This window comes from Labrus mixtus, chromosome 20 (assembly GCF_963584025.1).
Source record: "Labrus mixtus chromosome 20, fLabMix1.1, whole genome shotgun sequence".
NCBI classification, from domain to species: domain Eukaryota; kingdom Metazoa; phylum Chordata; class Actinopteri; order Labriformes; family Labridae; genus Labrus; species Labrus mixtus.
The window spans coordinates 7894174-7913461 of NC_083631.1; the positions used below are offsets into that span (position 1 = coordinate 7894174).

The 19288-nt window shown below is 42.3% G+C and overlaps 2 protein-coding genes across 5 annotated transcripts in view; both read right to left on the bottom strand.

Moving 5' to 3' along the window:
* lgals2a (lectin, galactoside-binding, soluble, 2a) overlaps positions 1-19288 on the bottom strand; it is a 205454-nt gene that overhangs the window by 6839 nt on the left and 179327 nt on the right. The gene's annotated exons all lie outside the window — the stretch shown is intronic.
* cacna1ia (calcium voltage-gated channel subunit alpha1 Ia) overlaps positions 14743-19288 on the bottom strand; it is an 84325-nt gene continuing 79779 nt past the window's right edge. For all 4 annotated transcript variants that reach the window (XM_061027075.1, XM_061027073.1, XM_061027072.1 and 1 more), the window contains one exon: positions 14743-18935. In XM_061027075.1, coding sequence (XP_060883058.1) covers positions 18204-18935 — 732 coding nt within the window. In that variant the 3' untranslated portion in view covers positions 14743-18203. The remainder of the gene's footprint in view (positions 18936-19288) is intronic.

Consider the following 19288-nt stretch of genomic DNA (forward strand, 5'->3'; position numbering starts at 1 on the left):
AGATTTAAATGTCCTTGGATACAAACTTTCAAAGCAGTGAGACAAAGCATGCATGAGTGTGTGTGTGTGTGTGTGTGTGTGTGTGTGTGTGTGTGTGTGTGTGTGCTGGGGTGCATCATCAGACTTGCCACAGCTCAGCTGCAGACAGTGTCAGATGGTATTACACTGATGTACAGTATTTGTGTGTCTCACAGAGGGTGTCTAGGTCTATGTGTGTGTGTGTGTGTGTGTGTGTGTGTGTGTGTGTGTGTGTGTGTGTGTGTGTGTGTGTGTGTGTGTGTGTGTGTGCCCTGGCTCTCTCTGGCTGATGCTTTGTGATCATGCAAATCAGCACCACGCTCATATTCCCAGCGAGGACTTTACAGGCGATGTCCGGACGCCGAGCAAGGCCGAACCTCCTCATGTCTGATTTACTCTGCCCCTCTATCTACTGTCAGCATGAACGACACCACAGAACTAATGAGAAGTACATTGGTATATTTATAGACAGCATGTTGTTTGTTTTCAGATCAAATGCAAAATCCCTCTGCAAATTGTCGGCTACAATTCTCATCTGCATCCTACGAGCTGTGAAACATGTTTTCTGTGAATGTAGTTTACTCGTCTTTAGGCATGAACGCAGCGACAGGCATAAGAAGGAAATCCTAAAAAAGAAGTGATTTAGCAGCACATAAAGTTTCATGAAGAGGTTTAATCTGTGCGCCCTGAAGTGTTTATGTCCAGGAGTTGTCTGAGTGTGTGTTTTAAAAGATGAAGGTGATGATTACTGACATTTGCACTGGTGTGTACTGAAATGGAAAACGCAGTGCAGGCTGAAACACCTGACTCTCACCTCAAGACGCGGAGCAGGTCCACTCCACAGCTCTACACACACACACACATTCAAACCCTTTTCATATCAGTAAAGATTTTTAGATTGCTTTGAATTAAAGCCTTTCATGTTTTATCATGTGGTCGCACTTAAAGCACTAGAACGAAATCTCTTCAATCGTCAATATCTTTAATATTAAACAGAATATAATTTATAAAAAGGCAAACATTAATCACAAGGACGGTTTAAAGAGGCAATGAGTCATGTTTTGATTTACATGCAAAACTCCTCTCTGATTGGTCTGACACATTTCTTTTATAGTCTATTGATTATTGCTGTATGCATCCCAGAATTTAAGCGTATTCATAAAGCTGGGCACAGCATGTATTCAGACCTTTAAAGACTTAAACTCAGGATATATTTAATTCAAGCATACTTAGGCGCATTCATTTTTTCATGTTATCTATATATACTAAATAAAGTTGCATTGCCAAAAACATGTCCGCTAAAAGAGAGCATCCAGAGGGACAGATTCAGCAGGGGCGTGTCCAGAGCGACGGCCAGTGGTGGCATGGGCCCGCCCTTGAAATCTGATTGGCCGCCCCAAGTGTCACCCCGAAATCCCAAAACTATGATAAACTATATCTGCCAGAGGTGGGGGACTCGAGTCACATGACTTGACTCGCAATTTGAAGACTTGAGACTTGCTCGACTGACAGCGATAAAAGACTAGACTTAGACTTTGCCTTAATGACTTGAGAGTTGACTTAGACATGAGACGGATGACTTGAAATGACTTTCGGGACTTTTATTTTTGCATTTTTTGAGAAGTGAGGAGTTTTTTTTTTTGGGGGGGGGGGGCTATTAAGAAAAAGAACTTAAAGATGAATGTGGAAAATTGGTAATCAGAATTTCGTATGACTTGACTTGACTTGCTTGATTCTCATTGCAGTGACTTGCGACTTGCTTGAGACATGTGACTTGTACATGTGTGACTTACTCCCATGTCTGCTATCTGCCTTATCAGAGATGGTACTTAAGATAAAATGAAGTATTCGGGCCGAGTTGCAACAGGCTGTTTTCTCTCTACATGTCAGTGAAGAACATTTTATTTGTTTGAACTTTACGTTGTAAATAAATACTTTGCACATCTATTTCCTGGGTAGGAAAGTAATGAGTCGATTGCATGCAAACTCCTGCACACTGTCTAACATGCAATGGAATAACGAGGAATGTTTTAGTACCGTTAGCTCATTGCAAGCTAAAGTGTGCAGGCGCTTGCATGCATTTTTTTGAGTATTTCAGTGAGTTTCGACTTTCATCTTCTTCTTCTTGAGTATTTGCTTATTCTCTTGTGTTGCATAAAAAAGAGTGCACACAAACTACGTGCCACCTCTGTATAAGTCACCCCAATCAGAGAAGTGTGGACACCCCCCCTGCTCAGCAGACTGACTAACATGCCCACAAAGCAGCCTGTAAAAACCACAGGATCGATTCACTTTAAAGCAGAATCTTCACTACACTATTATTTCCATCTATTACTGCAGCACACAATCCTGTGAATATCATTAGATCCCCGGGCCCCAGGTGTGCGGTGCACAGCTGGACGGGGTGTCTGGGCTCGTAAAAGAGGAGAAGAGAGAGAGGGTCATACTCCATTCCAAACATTATATAGTGTGAGAAAACCATGATGTCAATATTAACATATGCAGATTTCAAATTATTGCAGGTGTACTGGGAGTTCTTCATTAAAATGACTGCTGTAATATTAAAAGGCCCCCTGCATGAATATCAGGAGAGAAATGTCATTAAAGATTTCATAAGACATAAGAAAACTCTATAGTGAAAACTCAGATTTTTAATCCCCAGGTTTAGCACTTTCACTTTCGACTATTTTTTTGTGGGGGCCATTTTTTTTTTTTGCCTTTATTGGAGAGGACAGATGAAGAGAGATGGGAATTCTTTGGAGGAGAAATTGGTGGATGAGATGCAGGAAAGGGCCGAGGTCGGATTTGAGCCCAAGGCTGCCGCAAGGAGGACCATTGCCTCTGTACATGGGGCGCTTGTTATAACCGCTAGGCTATACGCCGCCCCGAGGTTGAAAGAGATGGTTGATACAGGTCAGATTCATCAAATCAAATGAGATCGAGGATCTCACCTGACAGCGTCCCAATTATGCATCATTTCAAACCATGAAATAATTTAAGAACAGTTTGGCAAATAAAATAAAAACACTTTAAACCAGGCTGTAAAATATGTTAATTGCAGTGATGTTGGTTGTTTTAGGGACTCAACCAGGATCAACTCAATTTTGGAGCCCGCATCGAGGGGCCATTTGAGGTACAGTTTGGTGTTGGCTTCATTTTTTCCAGCCTTAAAATCAAGGCTGCGGGTGCAAATACGCACTCCTGATGGATTTCTTAATACTGCCACCACATGCTTCTCCTATTGGTCTGTGTTTACACGATATTTAAAACTTTACACAACATATGGATGTGAAGTGATGCAGGGCTGTGATGCACCCCCTTGGCATTTCCAACATTATCCCCCCTCAGCATACAGAGTGGCAAACAGCAAGTGGACATTTACTTTACTCTCCTTTAGCTGACTGCATACCATATGTGCAGGAAAGAGAACATCTGCCACAGAACAGGGAGGACACACACACACACACACACACACACACACACACACACACACACACACACACACACACACACACACACACACACAGACACAGAGAGAACAACAGATCTGGAACAAGATAAATCCCCCCTGGGAGATCTGAAAAGGGTCACACTACACAATTCCAGTTTGTTAAACTAATAAACCGAAGAAATTAGCCTACAGCATCCCGTGAGACCATGCAAATTATAAAGTACCTAAAAGAATCCTGAACCCAATCCACCTACATAAGAAGTCCAGTTTGGATTTTATTCAGCGGTTACTGAATCTTAAATGAGGAAAAGCTTGCTGTGGCAGTAAAGTATTTGTGATTGTCTATTCATATTTTTACGACCATGTCTGCTTTTTTGAATGCTAAATGCATGGGGCGGCTGTGGTTCAGCTGGTAGAGTCGGTCGTGTCTCTCACCTGGAAGGTCGGGGGTTCAATCCCCAGCTCCTGCAGCTACATGGACGATGTGTCCTTGGGCAAGACGCTTAACCCTAAGTTGCTCCCGCTGCTTCATCAGAGGCGTATGAATGTGTATAAATGAGATGAGTTACTTCTGATGGACTTTACTCAGCAGCCTCTACCATCAGTGTGTGAATGTGTAGGTGTGACCTGCGGTGTAAAAGCACTTTGAGAAGTCAGAAGACTATAAAATAAATATACAAGCTCAATTCCATTTACTATTTATCAACACAAACAATAAACAGACGAGAAGCAATTGCCCACAGTCACAACCTCTCTCATCCTTTTTATTCTTCATTACAGGTTTTCCTTTAAATTAGTTCTTATTGTCATCCAAACAGTGTCATGTGTTTTTAACAATATTTCACTATATATTTCCCTATTTACTTGGACAGCACCTTTAATAAAAAAAAAAAGTCTTCAGTAGTCAGTTTTGCATGCTGTTCTATGCTCAGCATGTTTTTTGTTTTTGCATTTACCAAAATAGCAATCACATGGAATAATGAGCTGGCTGTGAATTTGCTGAGTGGTCGTTGATTTTTTAACATATTTTTGTCTTTTTTGCATACTCTATGCCGTCGCTGTGTGAAAATGTGAAAATGTGTTGCTTAATCTGTCCTTGGGATGAATGTTAGGACTCTGAGTGCAGCGCCGTGTAGCCTTTATTGAAGATGTTAATGTCTGTTGTGGTATGCCAGTATGACACAGCAGGCTAACAACACAACACTGTTTATGCTTATAATGCACTGTGATTGTCTACTCTGATATTTAAGGACTGAATGTGTTGCCCATGCACCATCCATGACTGCTGGCCCAGCTGCAGTATTATTTATAGCTTCATCAGAGCTGACAACCTGTAGCGAGATCTGAACGCGATGACAGCTGGAACAAAGAAGATCTGGATTGGGTTCTGATTTAGCTAAGTACTTTATTGCCCCTCTTTTACACGGGTAAGTAAAACTGAACAGGTAAGCACTGTGAGTTCAATGAAAGAAGATAAATGCATGTAAAATGAAGTCATGTACGTTTAGCCTCATTCCTGCACGGCCTGCTCCGACCTCCACCTCAGCTGCAAGGAAGTGTGGACGACAGGAACGAGAGGAATACAAAGGAGAAATCCTTCCTGCATTGCTCTTCTGTAAAGCGTCTCGAGATAATACTTGTTATGAATTGGCGCTAAATAAATAACGATTGATTGACATTCAGCCTCCTTTACTTACCTCTTATTCTATGTAATGCTACTTTTTATTTACATATCCTCGTCTAGTTTTAACCAACAAAATACAGCCGCCTATCCATCGATGTGATCACACCTTTTCTTCCGTCTGTGTGGCTTGTATAAGCTCTAACTCATACCTTTAGACTGTAGCATATTTAGACAGAGGTATACAAGGAAGTTGACCTCATTACAGAACCATAATTGGAAAAAAAAAACCCTTATGGGGGTCATGTTAACATCTCCATTATTGATCTTCTTTCTTCTATACCAATCATTTAATAAATTCATCACCTTGAAACACGCTTCACTTTTTTTTTTCTTCTCCCTCTGCCTATTAGTATCTGCCCTCCCCTCATCTCGCTTCCCTCTGCATGAGCATCAAAGCCACAGACATCAAAAGTGTAACATGGACTCTCATTTAAATGCAATTACCCTTCCACTCATGCTAGCAGGACTGAGACCCCTCCCCCCAATACACACACACACACACAAGCTGTACATCGAACTATCTCATCGCCTCTTTTCTGTCAAGTGTTAAAATTGTGTAAAACTAACGCCAGACCAACATAACTGATTATTACATTATAGTTCCCTGTAAAAACAATCATAATACAGAATGAGTCTGAAGAGTCTACTCTGCATGTGTTTAATTGAGTGTACATCATTTAGCAGTACTGCACATGCTGCACGATACCTCCATGGACCAGGACCCCCTTCCTCTTTAGATGTGACCTGCTCATTCTAAGGTACCAAAGAAAAGTTGTGTTTTTTAAGGTGAATAAAAAAGTCTTTACTCTGTAGGTGTTATTCTGCAAAAAAATTAAATATGCATGCAAAAGTTTTTGGTTAGTCAAATCACGTTGTTATCTGCCAAAGTTAGCCTCGCCGGTATAAAAATAATTCTCACTTTGTGTTCACGTTCTGAGCTGCCAGGATGAGTTGGCAACACAGCGGTATATAATGATTTTATGTATTGTGGAAATGTTGAGCCCATATGTAATTAGACGTCCATGATTTTCTAACCTGCACTCTCTCCTGCTTCTGGTTCATTTCTCCTTCCTCTCCAATAGTCTCCTCTGACTCCTTCTCTCTCTCAACCCTTTTACCCTTTGCTAACTTCTCCTCCTTCCCTTACCCTCTACACCTGACTCTCACCCTGTTTTTTCATAGGGTGCAGACAGGGCGGAGTGTTATTTCAATACAGTAACATCCTGTGCATGAAGTGGTGGCTTCAGTTTCACTTCCTGGGCTCCTGTGGATACAGAGCATATGCTCAAAGGCTAAATATGGACACTTTTTTCTTCATTTTAGAGTTTAGAGCACAGCGATGCGACACACTGCTTTTTCCTTTTTCCAGTCATTGCTGGATGCTTTCTTAAAATGTTTTTGGCACCTTTTCGTCAGTGCTTTCTCCATTTTTCTCCACGTTCATCTTCCCACCTGCTTTTCTGCATTCTTTTGTCCGCAGTGTCGTCTCTCGGCCTGTCTCTGTCTTTCTCTTGCCTTTAAAAGCTCAGTCTGTCTGTCATTGATACCGTACAGTACAGACACAGACGCATTCACAGCGAGGACAAAAGTCTATATTTGCTACAATAAGAAAGCCCTGGTGGCTTCTTGATCCAGGCAGACCTAAAAAAGGCAGGAGCACTTGACGATCAACGGGTGCTCAAAACTCCATTTGCGGCAAACATGGCAGTGTTTCCTTCTTTTATTTCTCTCTCTCTCTCTCTCTTATTCTCTCTCTCAGACACACACATACACAGCATGCAGGCTCTTAGGTAAACAGGGCAGACAAGGCTCTCTGGTGGAGGAGAGATGCTTGCCCAGTGTGCCTACACGCTCAGCAGAGCGCCTAATTGCAGTGATAAATATGAGATGGTGGAGATGGGAGAGAAAGAAACTCTCCTCGTGTGAACCTTAGGGAGGGTGGTGGCTGTTTAATGGGCTTAACACAGAAACACATAAGTGGACTGTACACACACACACACACACACACACGCACACACACACACACACACACACACACACACACACACAAGAAGCAAGTCGTTATCCACAGAGGTGCACAGGCTGGAAAATGATAATACAGGACTGCTTTATGCTGCATTTTATTACATAGAAAGTCTGCAGCTGTGATTAGTCTGAGCTGAGGACGGTAAGATGCAGCGAGGAACTTTCAGTCTGTGGTGAGCCTAAAGCTCAGGCTTCAGTTTCATCATGGAAAAGGTTTAAAAAGCATTGTTCATTTATTCACATGGTAGAAGAAAATGATGTGTCATTTTAATCGTGTCGACAATTATTGACCACTCGTTCTCTTGCTCTCCAAATGTAAAGGCCTAAATTTGAAACTAATAATGCTTAACTGATGAGGTGAGTCGACTGTGATGCCGGTGGTGCTCAGATCATTACGTTAGTCTCTGTTAATGGTGGAAATCCTGTAAATGTAATCAGGGAAATGTTGTGAAAGTATTTAAATTAAAGTTCTCTTTCAGAACAAAAATGATCCCTGTGATTATGCTCTGGTTTAATTTATCGGGCAGGATTTTGCTGCTGTAGAAATTGAGATGAAAATAATTAAAATTAAAGGGGTTCAAATACTGGTTATTTATTTGGCTTTATTTCAATCAATCTATTTGTTTCGCTGTGTTCTTTATTCTTTAAATGTCAAATATGCTTCTTCTTTTCAACCAGTTTAAATAAGTCTCAGAGCTCCTCAAAACATGTGTGTGAAGTCTCTTGTTCTAAATCCTGTATTTGATCATGTCTATAAGCTTCTATTTCAGCCCTGCTCAGAACAGGCTGTTTCTGTGTCTGTACCTTTAAATATGTAAATGAGCTGTGTCTGACCACGCCCCCTCTCTGGAAGGGCTTGGGTCTGCTCGGTCTTTCTCGCTCCATGTCCTATTGTTTACGGTGAGAAGGCAGACTCAGAGGGCAGAACAAACACCTAGCTGTGGGGGTGTCACCCACCTGGGGGAGGGGCTACTGCCCTTTGTGATGTCATAAAGGGAAAATCTCCAAACGGCCTGTTTGAGCACACATTTTCTGAAAAGTGGAGCAGGCGAAAGACGGAGAGGATGGATTATTCTCTGAATTTGGAGAAGTTAATAGACATTCAGAGACACATATTAAAACATGGTAAAGTGTATTTTGCATAACAGGTGACCTTTAATATTTCAAGATGTATGTTCTGGTAACTTTGTGCTTTCAGTATTTGTTGTTGTTGTTGTTCTGTTCTGGTTGTTGTCCATTTTTTTAAGTCATGTGACTGTCAGTACTGTCTTGTGTAAATTCCTGCCTGTACATAATAAAGAGCAGCAGCAGAAAAATATAAATAAGACTGAGACTAAGCTTTGAGTATTCAGATAAAAAGCATAAAAAGAAAAAGATAATTTGAAAATAAATTACTCACTGCAAACTGTCTTGCAAATTGACGGTCAAGGTGAATGCTGGTCACATTAAATTAGAGTCAAAGCTTCATAAATATATTTCAGTCTCACCAGGATTTGCGGACTAAAGTAAGTTCATGTTTTTGAACTGCAGCTCTGACTCCGATTACATTTCAGACACATGAAGATTACTTTTGAGATACAGTGTACTCGGTCATATTTAAAGTCTTTGAAATTCATGAGTGTCCTCATAGTTTGCCCTTCGCTGCAACCTTGTGCTGTGCATAATGAGAATGTGAGTGTGTCTGAGTTCAGGCTGATGTTGTGCCTCTTATCCTCCCTCTCAGCAGGCTCATAGCACAGCATGCATCAGAGGGAACATCCAAAAGCTCTTAACACCAAGACCCCGGAATGAAGACGCACAACTTTTTAAAGATCCAACAAGAACCAAGAGTTACCTTCAGCTCCACTCAGCACCTCAGACGAGTTTCAAGCATCTTGACTAATTTTCTTTAATTCAACCAATGACAGACAGTAAATGCTTACTGATTGAACCCTCCTCGGTGAAAACACTTTTTGGTTTCCTGCACGATGATAACATGCTGAAATAAGTAGAAATTCAGCAAAGACCTTCCTGTTTGTGCAGCGCGTTCACTTTCATAAACAATTGCTTTGAAGTGCGTGGATATTTTTCAAGGTCACCATAATTAAAGGTCCAACTAAATATCATATAAATAAATTACATGAATTAAAAAACTGCTGCCTTTGCTCGCTTCTTTGGAGGACAACAGATAAACTTTCTTTTGCGCACCATAATTTGACTGAAGAACAAACTTTATAACCGATTCAGCAAAGTTGCAAGAGGCAGTATCTGGTAACCTTATGTAACATCTCTCGAGCGGGCCTAATTTAATTTTTCCTTCTCACATTTCTGCTTTGCAAACAATCGTGTCCCTGCTCGCTGCAGTTAGGAAATGAAATCTGAGCTTTGTGCTGCACCATCATGAAGACTAAGGCACTGGTTGTAGTGTAGTTATGATTTCCTCTCACTGAAATACACACGTATACAGCATATATGTAAGTCAGCATGAGAAGAGTGAATAAGCCACAGCAAAACATTGAATCTTACCTAACATATCATGCATATGTCAACTGACCTCAAAGGAATTTTAAGTAATTTTGAAAGCAAGATGTTTCACCAAATCCAAACATCCTCCGCTGACAAATGAAGCAAACCCACAAGTGACAAAAACTGCAGTACCTGGAGTGTCCACTTGAGGCTGCCTCAAAAAGCGATTCAATCTGCTACAGACTGCATGTTAAGTAGACAACATGCTAGCCTAATAAATCAGATTTTCACTCTGTGAAAAACACTCTCTCTGACTAATAAAGAAGCCAATGAATTCACTTTTTGCAGTCGAAAGAGTAATTGTAAAAATGTTAGTCTTTGCCAACCCTTCACTTCTCTGTTTCTCCATCCTCCAGTTGGAATATATTCAATGGTTACAGTATTTAACCACCTTACATAATGTGCCACTTTGGGCCATGATAGTAAGTGGAAAACCCAACGTCGATATGTCATCAGCTCTTAAGTTAAATTGGAGCACTGGTGCGTAAACAGATCCCTTGTTTTAATAAGGTTAGACTGAAACAATCCTCTGTTCACCAGTCAATTCTAAAATTAAATGCGGAGCTGAATCCCCAAGCAAAGCAAGTCGAAGGCCTCTGAATGTTTGTTTGGTGTTTGAATGTTGTGTCAAATGTTTGTATCTTTGTATCCTGTCTTGATTTTTTATGTCGCAAATGGAGCCGCTGTGGTGCAAGACAAATTTCAGACCACGTCTGACAATAAAGTTCTATCAATCAATCAGATGCATATTCACGTGCATTAAATGACATCGGATGTTGAGTTTCCCTCCACCCTTTAAATATGGATCTAATATTCTACGGCTTCAAGCTCCATTTTGTTCTCCAACAATTCCTGAAGGAAATGAAAAGCAGCCCAAAGAAATGATGTAACAGTGAACGCTGCACTTTCTATCTCCATGTAGCCAAGGGGAGATGAAGATGTGGACAGCAATTCATCCACTGTTTCATCACTACAAACACCACTTTACATCTCCACACTGTTAACAGAGTGCTCATTGATTCTTTGTTTTGTTTTTTTAAAGTGGGATTAAAGCTGCTTTGAGGTTTTAATTTAAGCTTTTATTGTTTGCAGGTGAAAAAAAAAGTTATTACTGTTCTGCTGTAAATGTAATAAAAGGATTCCTTTAAATTATAAAGGGAGTTTTGCAGCCTTCAAAAATTGTTTTCCTGTTAAGGGAAAATGCAGTTTAAATTCAACAGCGATGCCACGGCATGAACTTGGATTACAAATCTGTATTGAAAACACTCTGCCGTGCATTTGCCTGAACCGACAGCGCTCCCCTTCAAATAAATCTTTCCCGGCATTAACCGGTCGCTCAACAGTGTTACTGTATTATTTTTCACTATTATCTTACAAAACACAGGCCAGGTGCTGAGAAAAACCCAGAGTCAATCATCCACAGAGACGACTATTCAGAGAGCCTGAAAACCAGCAGTGTCAGCACTGTTCCCAATCTCACGGTTTCAGCTGTCACTGCTTCTCCTTCTCTTTAATGGCTTTATGTCGCAGAGGTAGAGGAGGAAACAGAGAGAGGAGGGAAACTCTGTTTGTGAAGGGATAAGCTTCAGCCATTAGCACTGATCCTCAGACAGACACCCCCCCTAGGAAAAAGATCAAGTGTGCCTGGGTGGGTGTCTATGTGTGTGTTTTGCAACACTTGTATGTTAATAATTTGAAAGGTCACAAAGGTTACCCAGCTCCCCCTTTGAATCAGCATTGACGGGGGCAAAGTGTGGATACTGTTCCTGCTTTTTTCATCTTTAGAGAGAGAAAAGCCAGGTCATGATATTCATAATGGTGAGAGAGAGAGAGAGAGAGAGAGAGAGAAGAGAGAGAGAGAGAGAGAGAGAGAGAGAGAGAGAGAGAGAGAGAGAGAGAGAGAGAGAGAGAGAGAGAAAAGCCAGGTCATGATATTCATAATGGTGAGAGAGAGAGAGAGAGAGACAGACAGACAGAAGAGAGAGAGAGAAGAGAGAGAGAAAAGCCAGGTCATGATATTGATAATGGTGAGAGACAGACAGACAGACAGACAGAAGAGAGAGAGAGAAGAGAGAGAGAGAGAGAGAAGAGAGAGAGAGAGAGAAGCCAGGTCATGATATTGATAATGGTGAGAGAGAGAGAGAGAGAGAGAGAGAGAGAGAGAGAGTGAGAGAGAGTGAGAGGGGGGGAGAGAGAGAGTGAGAGATGTCGCCCTAACCCTACCCAACAAGTGGAACCTGAACACACACACACACACACACAAAAAGGCACAAATACACATAACACTTGTGTTAATCTCATACACACGCACACACTATAAAATAATAAATTACACTTCTTTTTTTAAATGTAATTTTTAATTTTTTAATTTTTATTAATATATATATTTTTTTTTTCTTCATTGTTAAAATATTTAATTGCTAATTATTACTTTTCATTATTACTATTGTATTATTTGTTATTATATGCTTTGGCAATATATTTTACACATTCATGCCAATAAAGCTATTTGAATTGAAAAATTGAATTGAGAGAGAGAACAAAGAGACACTCAAATGAGAAAACAAAAACCCCTCAGAAGTATTTGTGATTTCAGAGAGCTTACAGTTCATCTGCAGATCGACAGTCATTCCATCTGATCTCTTCCAGTCAGCTCATTTCACAGGCACCACATTCATCCTTTTGTCGTGCCACCTTTATAAAAACCTGCCTTTATCTGCCTCCCTCCCTGGAGCCCCCGATACAATCGATGGGCCTGGACAACTCCCTGAGCAGTTAGCCTGGACAGCTGACAGTAGCTGGTTTCCATACACGGACTCCATTTGTGTGTGTGTGTGTGTGTGTGTAGGTCAGCAGGAAGGTTTTGCAGACTGATGTGATTAAATAAACGAGACGGAGAAAGGAGAAACTTTGACACTTTGACGCTTTCACAACTGTAATTATGAACCTGAATTTTGTCTTCTCTGAGTGCGGAAAAATGAAGCCAACGTGGAAGTGTTTCCTCGAGTTTCCCCTTGAGGCTGGCACCAAAATCCTCAGAAGTCACATACAAAATGCATTTTTTGACAGCAGCATTTGACTGCATTTTTTGACTTTTTTTTGTTTCTAGCATGTTTAATGATTTGTTTGGGTTTTTTTTTAAAACTCAGAGTGATGCATTATTAAGGGTGTGTCTTATATGACTGCAGGCTGAGAGACTAAAGTACTGCCTAAACTTTCACCTCTCCGCCTGATAGTAGATTGACTGAAAGTTAGGTTGGGACAGCATTTTTTCAAAATGGTGAGCACCAACTTTGGGCTTCAAAGAGTACAGCCTTGATGTACAGTAACGGCTTCATGGCCCCGCAGTTTGCCTCACAGTTTCACCTCTCAATACTTCAAAAGACACTGTGGCAGCTTAAGCGACTCATTAGGTGCCACAAAGCACTAAAAAACAACTTCTCATTTACTCACCGTTCGACTCAAAAAAGCTTCCATCCTCCCTCCCCCGGGAAAAAAGCAGAAAAGCAACATATCCATAAACAAGGTGGATGCTGTGCGAAAGATTCCAGTTCCTCCCTCTTGTGCCCGGAGACAAACACGTTAATGAGACACATCTGTTTGGACTTGTTTTTTTTAGAATTATGTTTGACAAAGCTTTTGGGGGTTGTGATGCATTTGACAAGTACTTCTCTTTATCTCATCTACATTTCCATGTTACATCTTCAGCAAAGAGATGAGGATCTTTTTCTTTAAAAAAAAAAAAAAAAAACACATGTTGACCCACTTTAATATAATTCATTTTTTTCACCTCAGAAGAATCCCCTTGATTGATGCATTTGGAACATTTGCTTTCTATTTCAGTTTTACAGAAGGAGTTTTGTCGAGCCCTGAGGACCTGTTTGCTGCTGTAAAACTGCAACCTTTGTCATGCTGTACAGAATCACTATAAAGGTTGCAGCTGAGACAAGACCAGTGGGTTTCCAGGTGAGATGAAAAATATTCACTTGCACCCGAGGGACTTTGATATCTCAGGGGATGAAATCAATCAATTCGGGCACACAAACCCCCACGAGGCTTATTGGATCCCTGACCTTTGGAACTCCTGTTGCAGAAGTCGTCTCGCTCCCCCAAGTGATGGAAGTCCAAAGCGGAGTCAATGCCCTCAAATTTCCGATGACAGGACACTGTTTTTAAAGACCCCTTGCATAGAACTGAAGCTTTGACATATTCACTTGCACAAACACACTCCGTCTCATGCAAACTTACCGCTCAGCACACACACCTCCACCCTTGCTGCAGTGACATTTGAAGGACAGGGGGCCCTGCAGGGAGAGCTGATTCTGAGAGGTTGGACTGGCTGGCTGGCTGGCTGGCTGGCTGGTTGGGGGGGGGGGGGGGGGGGGGGGGGGGTGTGAGGTAAACAACACCTCAGAGTTCAGCGTGCATGCCTAATGCGCTCTCTCGCACTGGCGGCTCTGCTGGGCGAGGAAGTCGATGACAAGCTGTCTGGAGAAGTCTCCTGTTTCTGCAGCATCTGCACTGCCTCTGCGCCTGCACACTGTTTTGTTCGCTCTCCTCATGTCCAGATGTCCACGACAGCACTTCCTGCTTTTGTGTCCCTGTCCTGTCACTGGCTTTCTCTGCCCTGCTTTGGATTGTACCAACCCCCTTTTCCCTGTACTCTTAATAACCTCATTAGTTCTTTTTTTTTGTTTAGTTTTTTTGTACATTTTTAATTTTTTTATTTAAATTGTACTGTGTTCACTGTTTGTTTGCAATCTTTGCTCTTTGCTGCTGTAACAATGTAAATTTCCCCGTTGTGGGATAAATAAAGGATTATCTTATCTTATCTCAGTTCACGTCGTTCAATTGCAGCCCATCTCTCCACTGATTGGTCATTCAAATCTAAATAAGACTTTAAAAAAAACAAAAAACTGAACAGCAGCTTTTAAACTAAAAACGTATTTTGTTCATAACTCTACTCTCATGGGAACAATATGTCAGAAGAAAAAACACATGTTATTCTGGATCGGACTTTTTTTTTTTTAGTGTTCCATAGCAGCAGTCAAAAAAAAACTGTGGGGGCATTTCCTTTATCTTTGTACAATTTTTATGAAATGCATACTAATGATATAATCATGGTCACTGGCAGCAATGCACACATGCAGATCAAGATACAAAGATATGTACAAATGTGAATTGTACACTCTCAAGTTGTGTTCAGACTGAACTCAAAAGCAACTCTCAGAGGCCGCGTGGCTGCATACAAATTCATCGTACAGAAGAGGTGGACAGTTTTATTTCAAGGCAGCGTGAGTTGAAGCAAAAAAAACATGTCTGCACAGGTCAAGATACTTTTTCGATAAAATGTGTGCTTATCCCACCGCCACTCGACTTCATCACTTCATGAATTTGCAGAGACAAAGAGTCAGGAGGAAACTGGAGCTCCCGGCAAGTTTTTTTTAAATCAGTCTGAGCCAAAGTCATAGCACACACACATACATACTGTACAAAGGCACACTCTGCTTACACACACACAGGTGGTGCATTGTTAGGTAGTTACAGCTAACATCTGGAACTGCAGGTGCATCTACTGTCTGCGGCGTTTAAAAAAAACACTCCAGCAGTCGAATTTGTGCGGAATAAAGCAAGCTGCAAAATTCCCTCCGAGGTCAGTCTGAGCACACCTTTACAGCTAATCTTTAAAAATGTGAGTAGTGGTTTTTACCCCCCGACCTGAGTTCAATGACCTCATTAGTTCATGTCGTTCAATTGCAGCCCATCTCTCTCCACTGATTGGTCGCCGAGAGGGCAGAGGTTGCGATGTGATCGGATTAGAGACAGTAATGGATACTGTATGTGTTTGAGGAGATAAAAATCACATTGACATCGTTTACTCAGGGCGTACACAGAGAACATTTATTGCTGCGTAGTCAGGCTTTAACCTTTGATGCCATATTCACTGACAAAAAGGATTTTTGTCTCAGAAAGATAGAAGGACATATCTTTGAAGCTAAAACAGCCCTTGGTTGCTTCCTGTTTTCTCTTGCTTTAATATCAGGTTTCCTCGCCAACAAACAGGACACTTCAGGAAAAGGCAATCACTTCACCTGAAGTCGTAAACACACACGCACACACACACACACACACACACACACACACACACACACACACACACACACACACACACACACACACACACACACACACACACACACACACACGCACAACTGTCTTTACTATCACTCATTGATACCCAACACCATGTGAGAAGACATAGTCATCAAAGTGATTTTGCATGATGAAAAAGGTCAGACTGGATTTTCTCTCATCACCTTATTCTATTTGAGAAATTAAAAAAAAAAAAAAAAAAAAAAAAAAAAAGGTAATGATCCAAACACTCAGGATACAACAATCTACGTCTAGAACTCAGGCGGAAGGATGAGCATCTCCGGTAAGAATGGGGTGAATAACAAAAAATTAGTTTGCATTAAAAAGATGCAACGTTTACCCATTCATGTATAAACCATGGTGTGTGGAAGAGTTTGCTACAACAGACTGTATGTGTGAGGAGACGAGGGGACGAGGAGATGAGTGCATTAAAGAAGAAGCATACTGTATTGCAATCCCAGAACCATGCTTGAGGAACACAAATGTGTCCAGAATCGATATGTATATGTGGTGTAACTCTCAAAATAAAGCTTTCATAGAGATGGTTGAAGCTATTCATGTTTTTTTTTTTGTTTTTTTTTAACATAGGAGGCTTAAAGCAAACAAGTTCCCTGTGTGCAAACAGGAAATGTCTGTGAGCTAGAAACGATCCTCATGTGCTGTGAGTGAATATGGCTGTTCCCCATCTCTTGGTTGTCCTCTGGGACTCCGTCGTTTGGAAAAAAGAATCAAACAGGAAACCAGTGTTCCCAGAGAGATATGTGCTGGAGGGGAACAAACACTTCAGCGCAACAGAGTTCATTTGAATTTTTTGCTTCTTTGTTTTATACACTGTCCACACCTTAAAAAAATGTTATAAAACTGGAAGCCACTGGCAAGACACAAAAAAGTCCTAGACAACAAGTCGGTTACGGGTTAAATGATACGAGGACAAAGTCGAGACTTGCACGTGCCTACTCTCTTTTTTCTAGAAAAATAGTGGAATAGAAATCATGTTATCACCCGACATTGACATCTTCTTACACTTCTGTTTATATATAAAAAAATCTTGGTTAAATGCAATTCCATCATGCAGGCGAGTCCATCACAGCTCCCGTAGGGGTTTGTCCGTTCAGCTCGAATCCTAAAGCACGGTGAGAGGAAGGGGGGCGTCAAAAAGAGTGTGCTTTCAGGTCTCACTTTATGAAGAAGCAGTGAATTTGTTTTTGGTGCACACAAGGCGGGCCCCAGACACACATTATTGTTTCTTGTGATAGGGTGTTTGTAGCATTCCATCCAACTGAGCTCTTTTTTTTATTTATTTTTGAGCGAGTGACAGATGCTGCAGATAGAAATAAAAATAAAACAAATTTCACAAATCACTCCATGCACAGTTCTACCTCTGCGATCTGTCAATTTCTTTTTTTTCAATTTCCCGCCGCCGCTCGAGAGTAAGTTGAAGCGAGGCGCACAAAGCTTTGATCAATCAGCTTTGATCAATCTCCTGTTCCAGAGGTACAGTGAAGTGATGATTTTTAATTCATGCCTTGGATACCTGAGGCAGTGCTTCTCACACACACGCAAACACACAAATCGAGCACACACTCCTGAACTCTCGTCCACCTCGCGTTTCACTCTGAACCCAGCAGAAGGTCCCGTGGCAGGAGTGAGCGGGACCTGTTGTTTCCGTCTGCCGGAGCAGATGGACATTAGATCCGCTCCTGCTCGCCCGGGCCAAACAAATCACCTGCCTTCTCCTTCCCCAGCCTTTCCTTCCGCCCTTGATATGTTCTGCCATCTCTTAGCCTCCTTCCACTTGCTTTTCCTGCACTGCCTCCGAGTGAAAAACACATCAAACAGCCTCTGTTGGTATGAATAGCTATTTCAGTTTTGGTACTTCTATTTTTGCACTTCAACCCCAAGCCAACGCGGAGAAAAGGAAACTTCCCGCTGAGCATCGTCTTTCTGTGTCTTTGAGGTTAAGCTCTTTTGTCTCTGCTCCAAATGACTCCCTGATAAAAATGCACGCCCTGTTCTTCAAAAATGAGCAAAAACACTTCCATGGTCCTTTTCCTCAGGTACAACCCCCAAAGAGGCTTTAAGGACCTATTTTCAGCCCTCGGGCTTTTAACTCTGCAGGCCATTTCTTCACCAGCAGGCTAAAAAACCAAAACGACTCCCCCAAGCTAGCGCAAAGTTGGACATGGGCTTGTCACAAAATGTATAGAAGAGGGGTTGAGGGTGCGAGATGAGGGTTTGGTTCTGGATTCAAGACATCGTGTGTCATCGAGCCTCTCTCTCACGATGGGAGCAGAGAGAGTGAGAAGGACAGCAATGGGATTAGATCCAAGGAATGGTGAGGACAAAGAAAAAGGAGAAAAGTCGGTTTCATCTGTTCTTCCGACAAGACCCGACTGTTGTTTGGCTTGAGCTCTTCCCTTTAAAGCCCTGCTCGCCGTCGCCCAGCTCCCCTCTTCCTTCTCCTCTTCTTGTGTCCACTAATACCCCAGTCCAGGGGTTGGCCAAGAAGCCTTGAGGGTCCATGATCTCCAGGCCCAAGATCTCCCTGCGGCCCTCTCTGCAGCGGGACGACAGAAGCAAACCCCCCTGGTCCAGGCTGCCCGTGCTGTTACACTTCTTCACCGCTCCCCCGGGGTACACCAGAGAGCTGGGGGACAGCAGTGATGTCAGCGACAAGCTGCTCAGCGTCTCTGACAAGTGTTCACTGTTCCCCGCTTGGCTGGAACCACAACCGCCAATCGACGATCCGATGACTATGCCCAGGTCCTCGTCTGAAGGGTCGATGGAGTCGTCCCGCGTGTAGCCCGGGCTGGTGCTGCCTCGCCCACTGCTCTGGCTCCGCTGATGCCCCTTTGTGGCCTGGAGGGTCAGGGCCGACGAGGGGCTCGGCCTCGGTCTCAGGGTCCGCACCGGGGAGGAAATGTCTGTGCTGTCTTCGGGCAGCGTGATGGGGCACGCGAGCGGAAGCGGAGCTGTCGGCAAAGGAAACTCCAGGTTCTGTGGTGGAGAGATGCTGAAGCTCAGTCCCTCTTCCAGAGTGGTCTGGAGGCTGCCCTCGGAGCTGCCTGTGGCGAGGGACGAGTCACTGTGGGAGGGGTACTGAGGACAGAAGGGAGGGGGAGAAATAAAAGAGAGCGCATGAATTCAACTTTCAGTCAGAAACGTGTGGAAAAAGTCTCTCTCTCTGAAAACATGGTTGAATATTTTCCCTAAGAGCGGCATGTCTGAGGAGGTAAAGATACTGAGATGGCGCTCTCATGAGCTTGACTGGATGCTGCCTATAAGGGCAGAGCACAACAAGGCCCCTCCTCTTACTGCACCTTTATTATCCAGGGAACATTAAGACATTTTCAAACACTGATTGAATAATAAAGACTTTTTTAGGATTTCAAATCAGCCACCACATAAACAGTTCAACTTGAGAGACTCAAGAAGCGTCTGAGAACAATCTG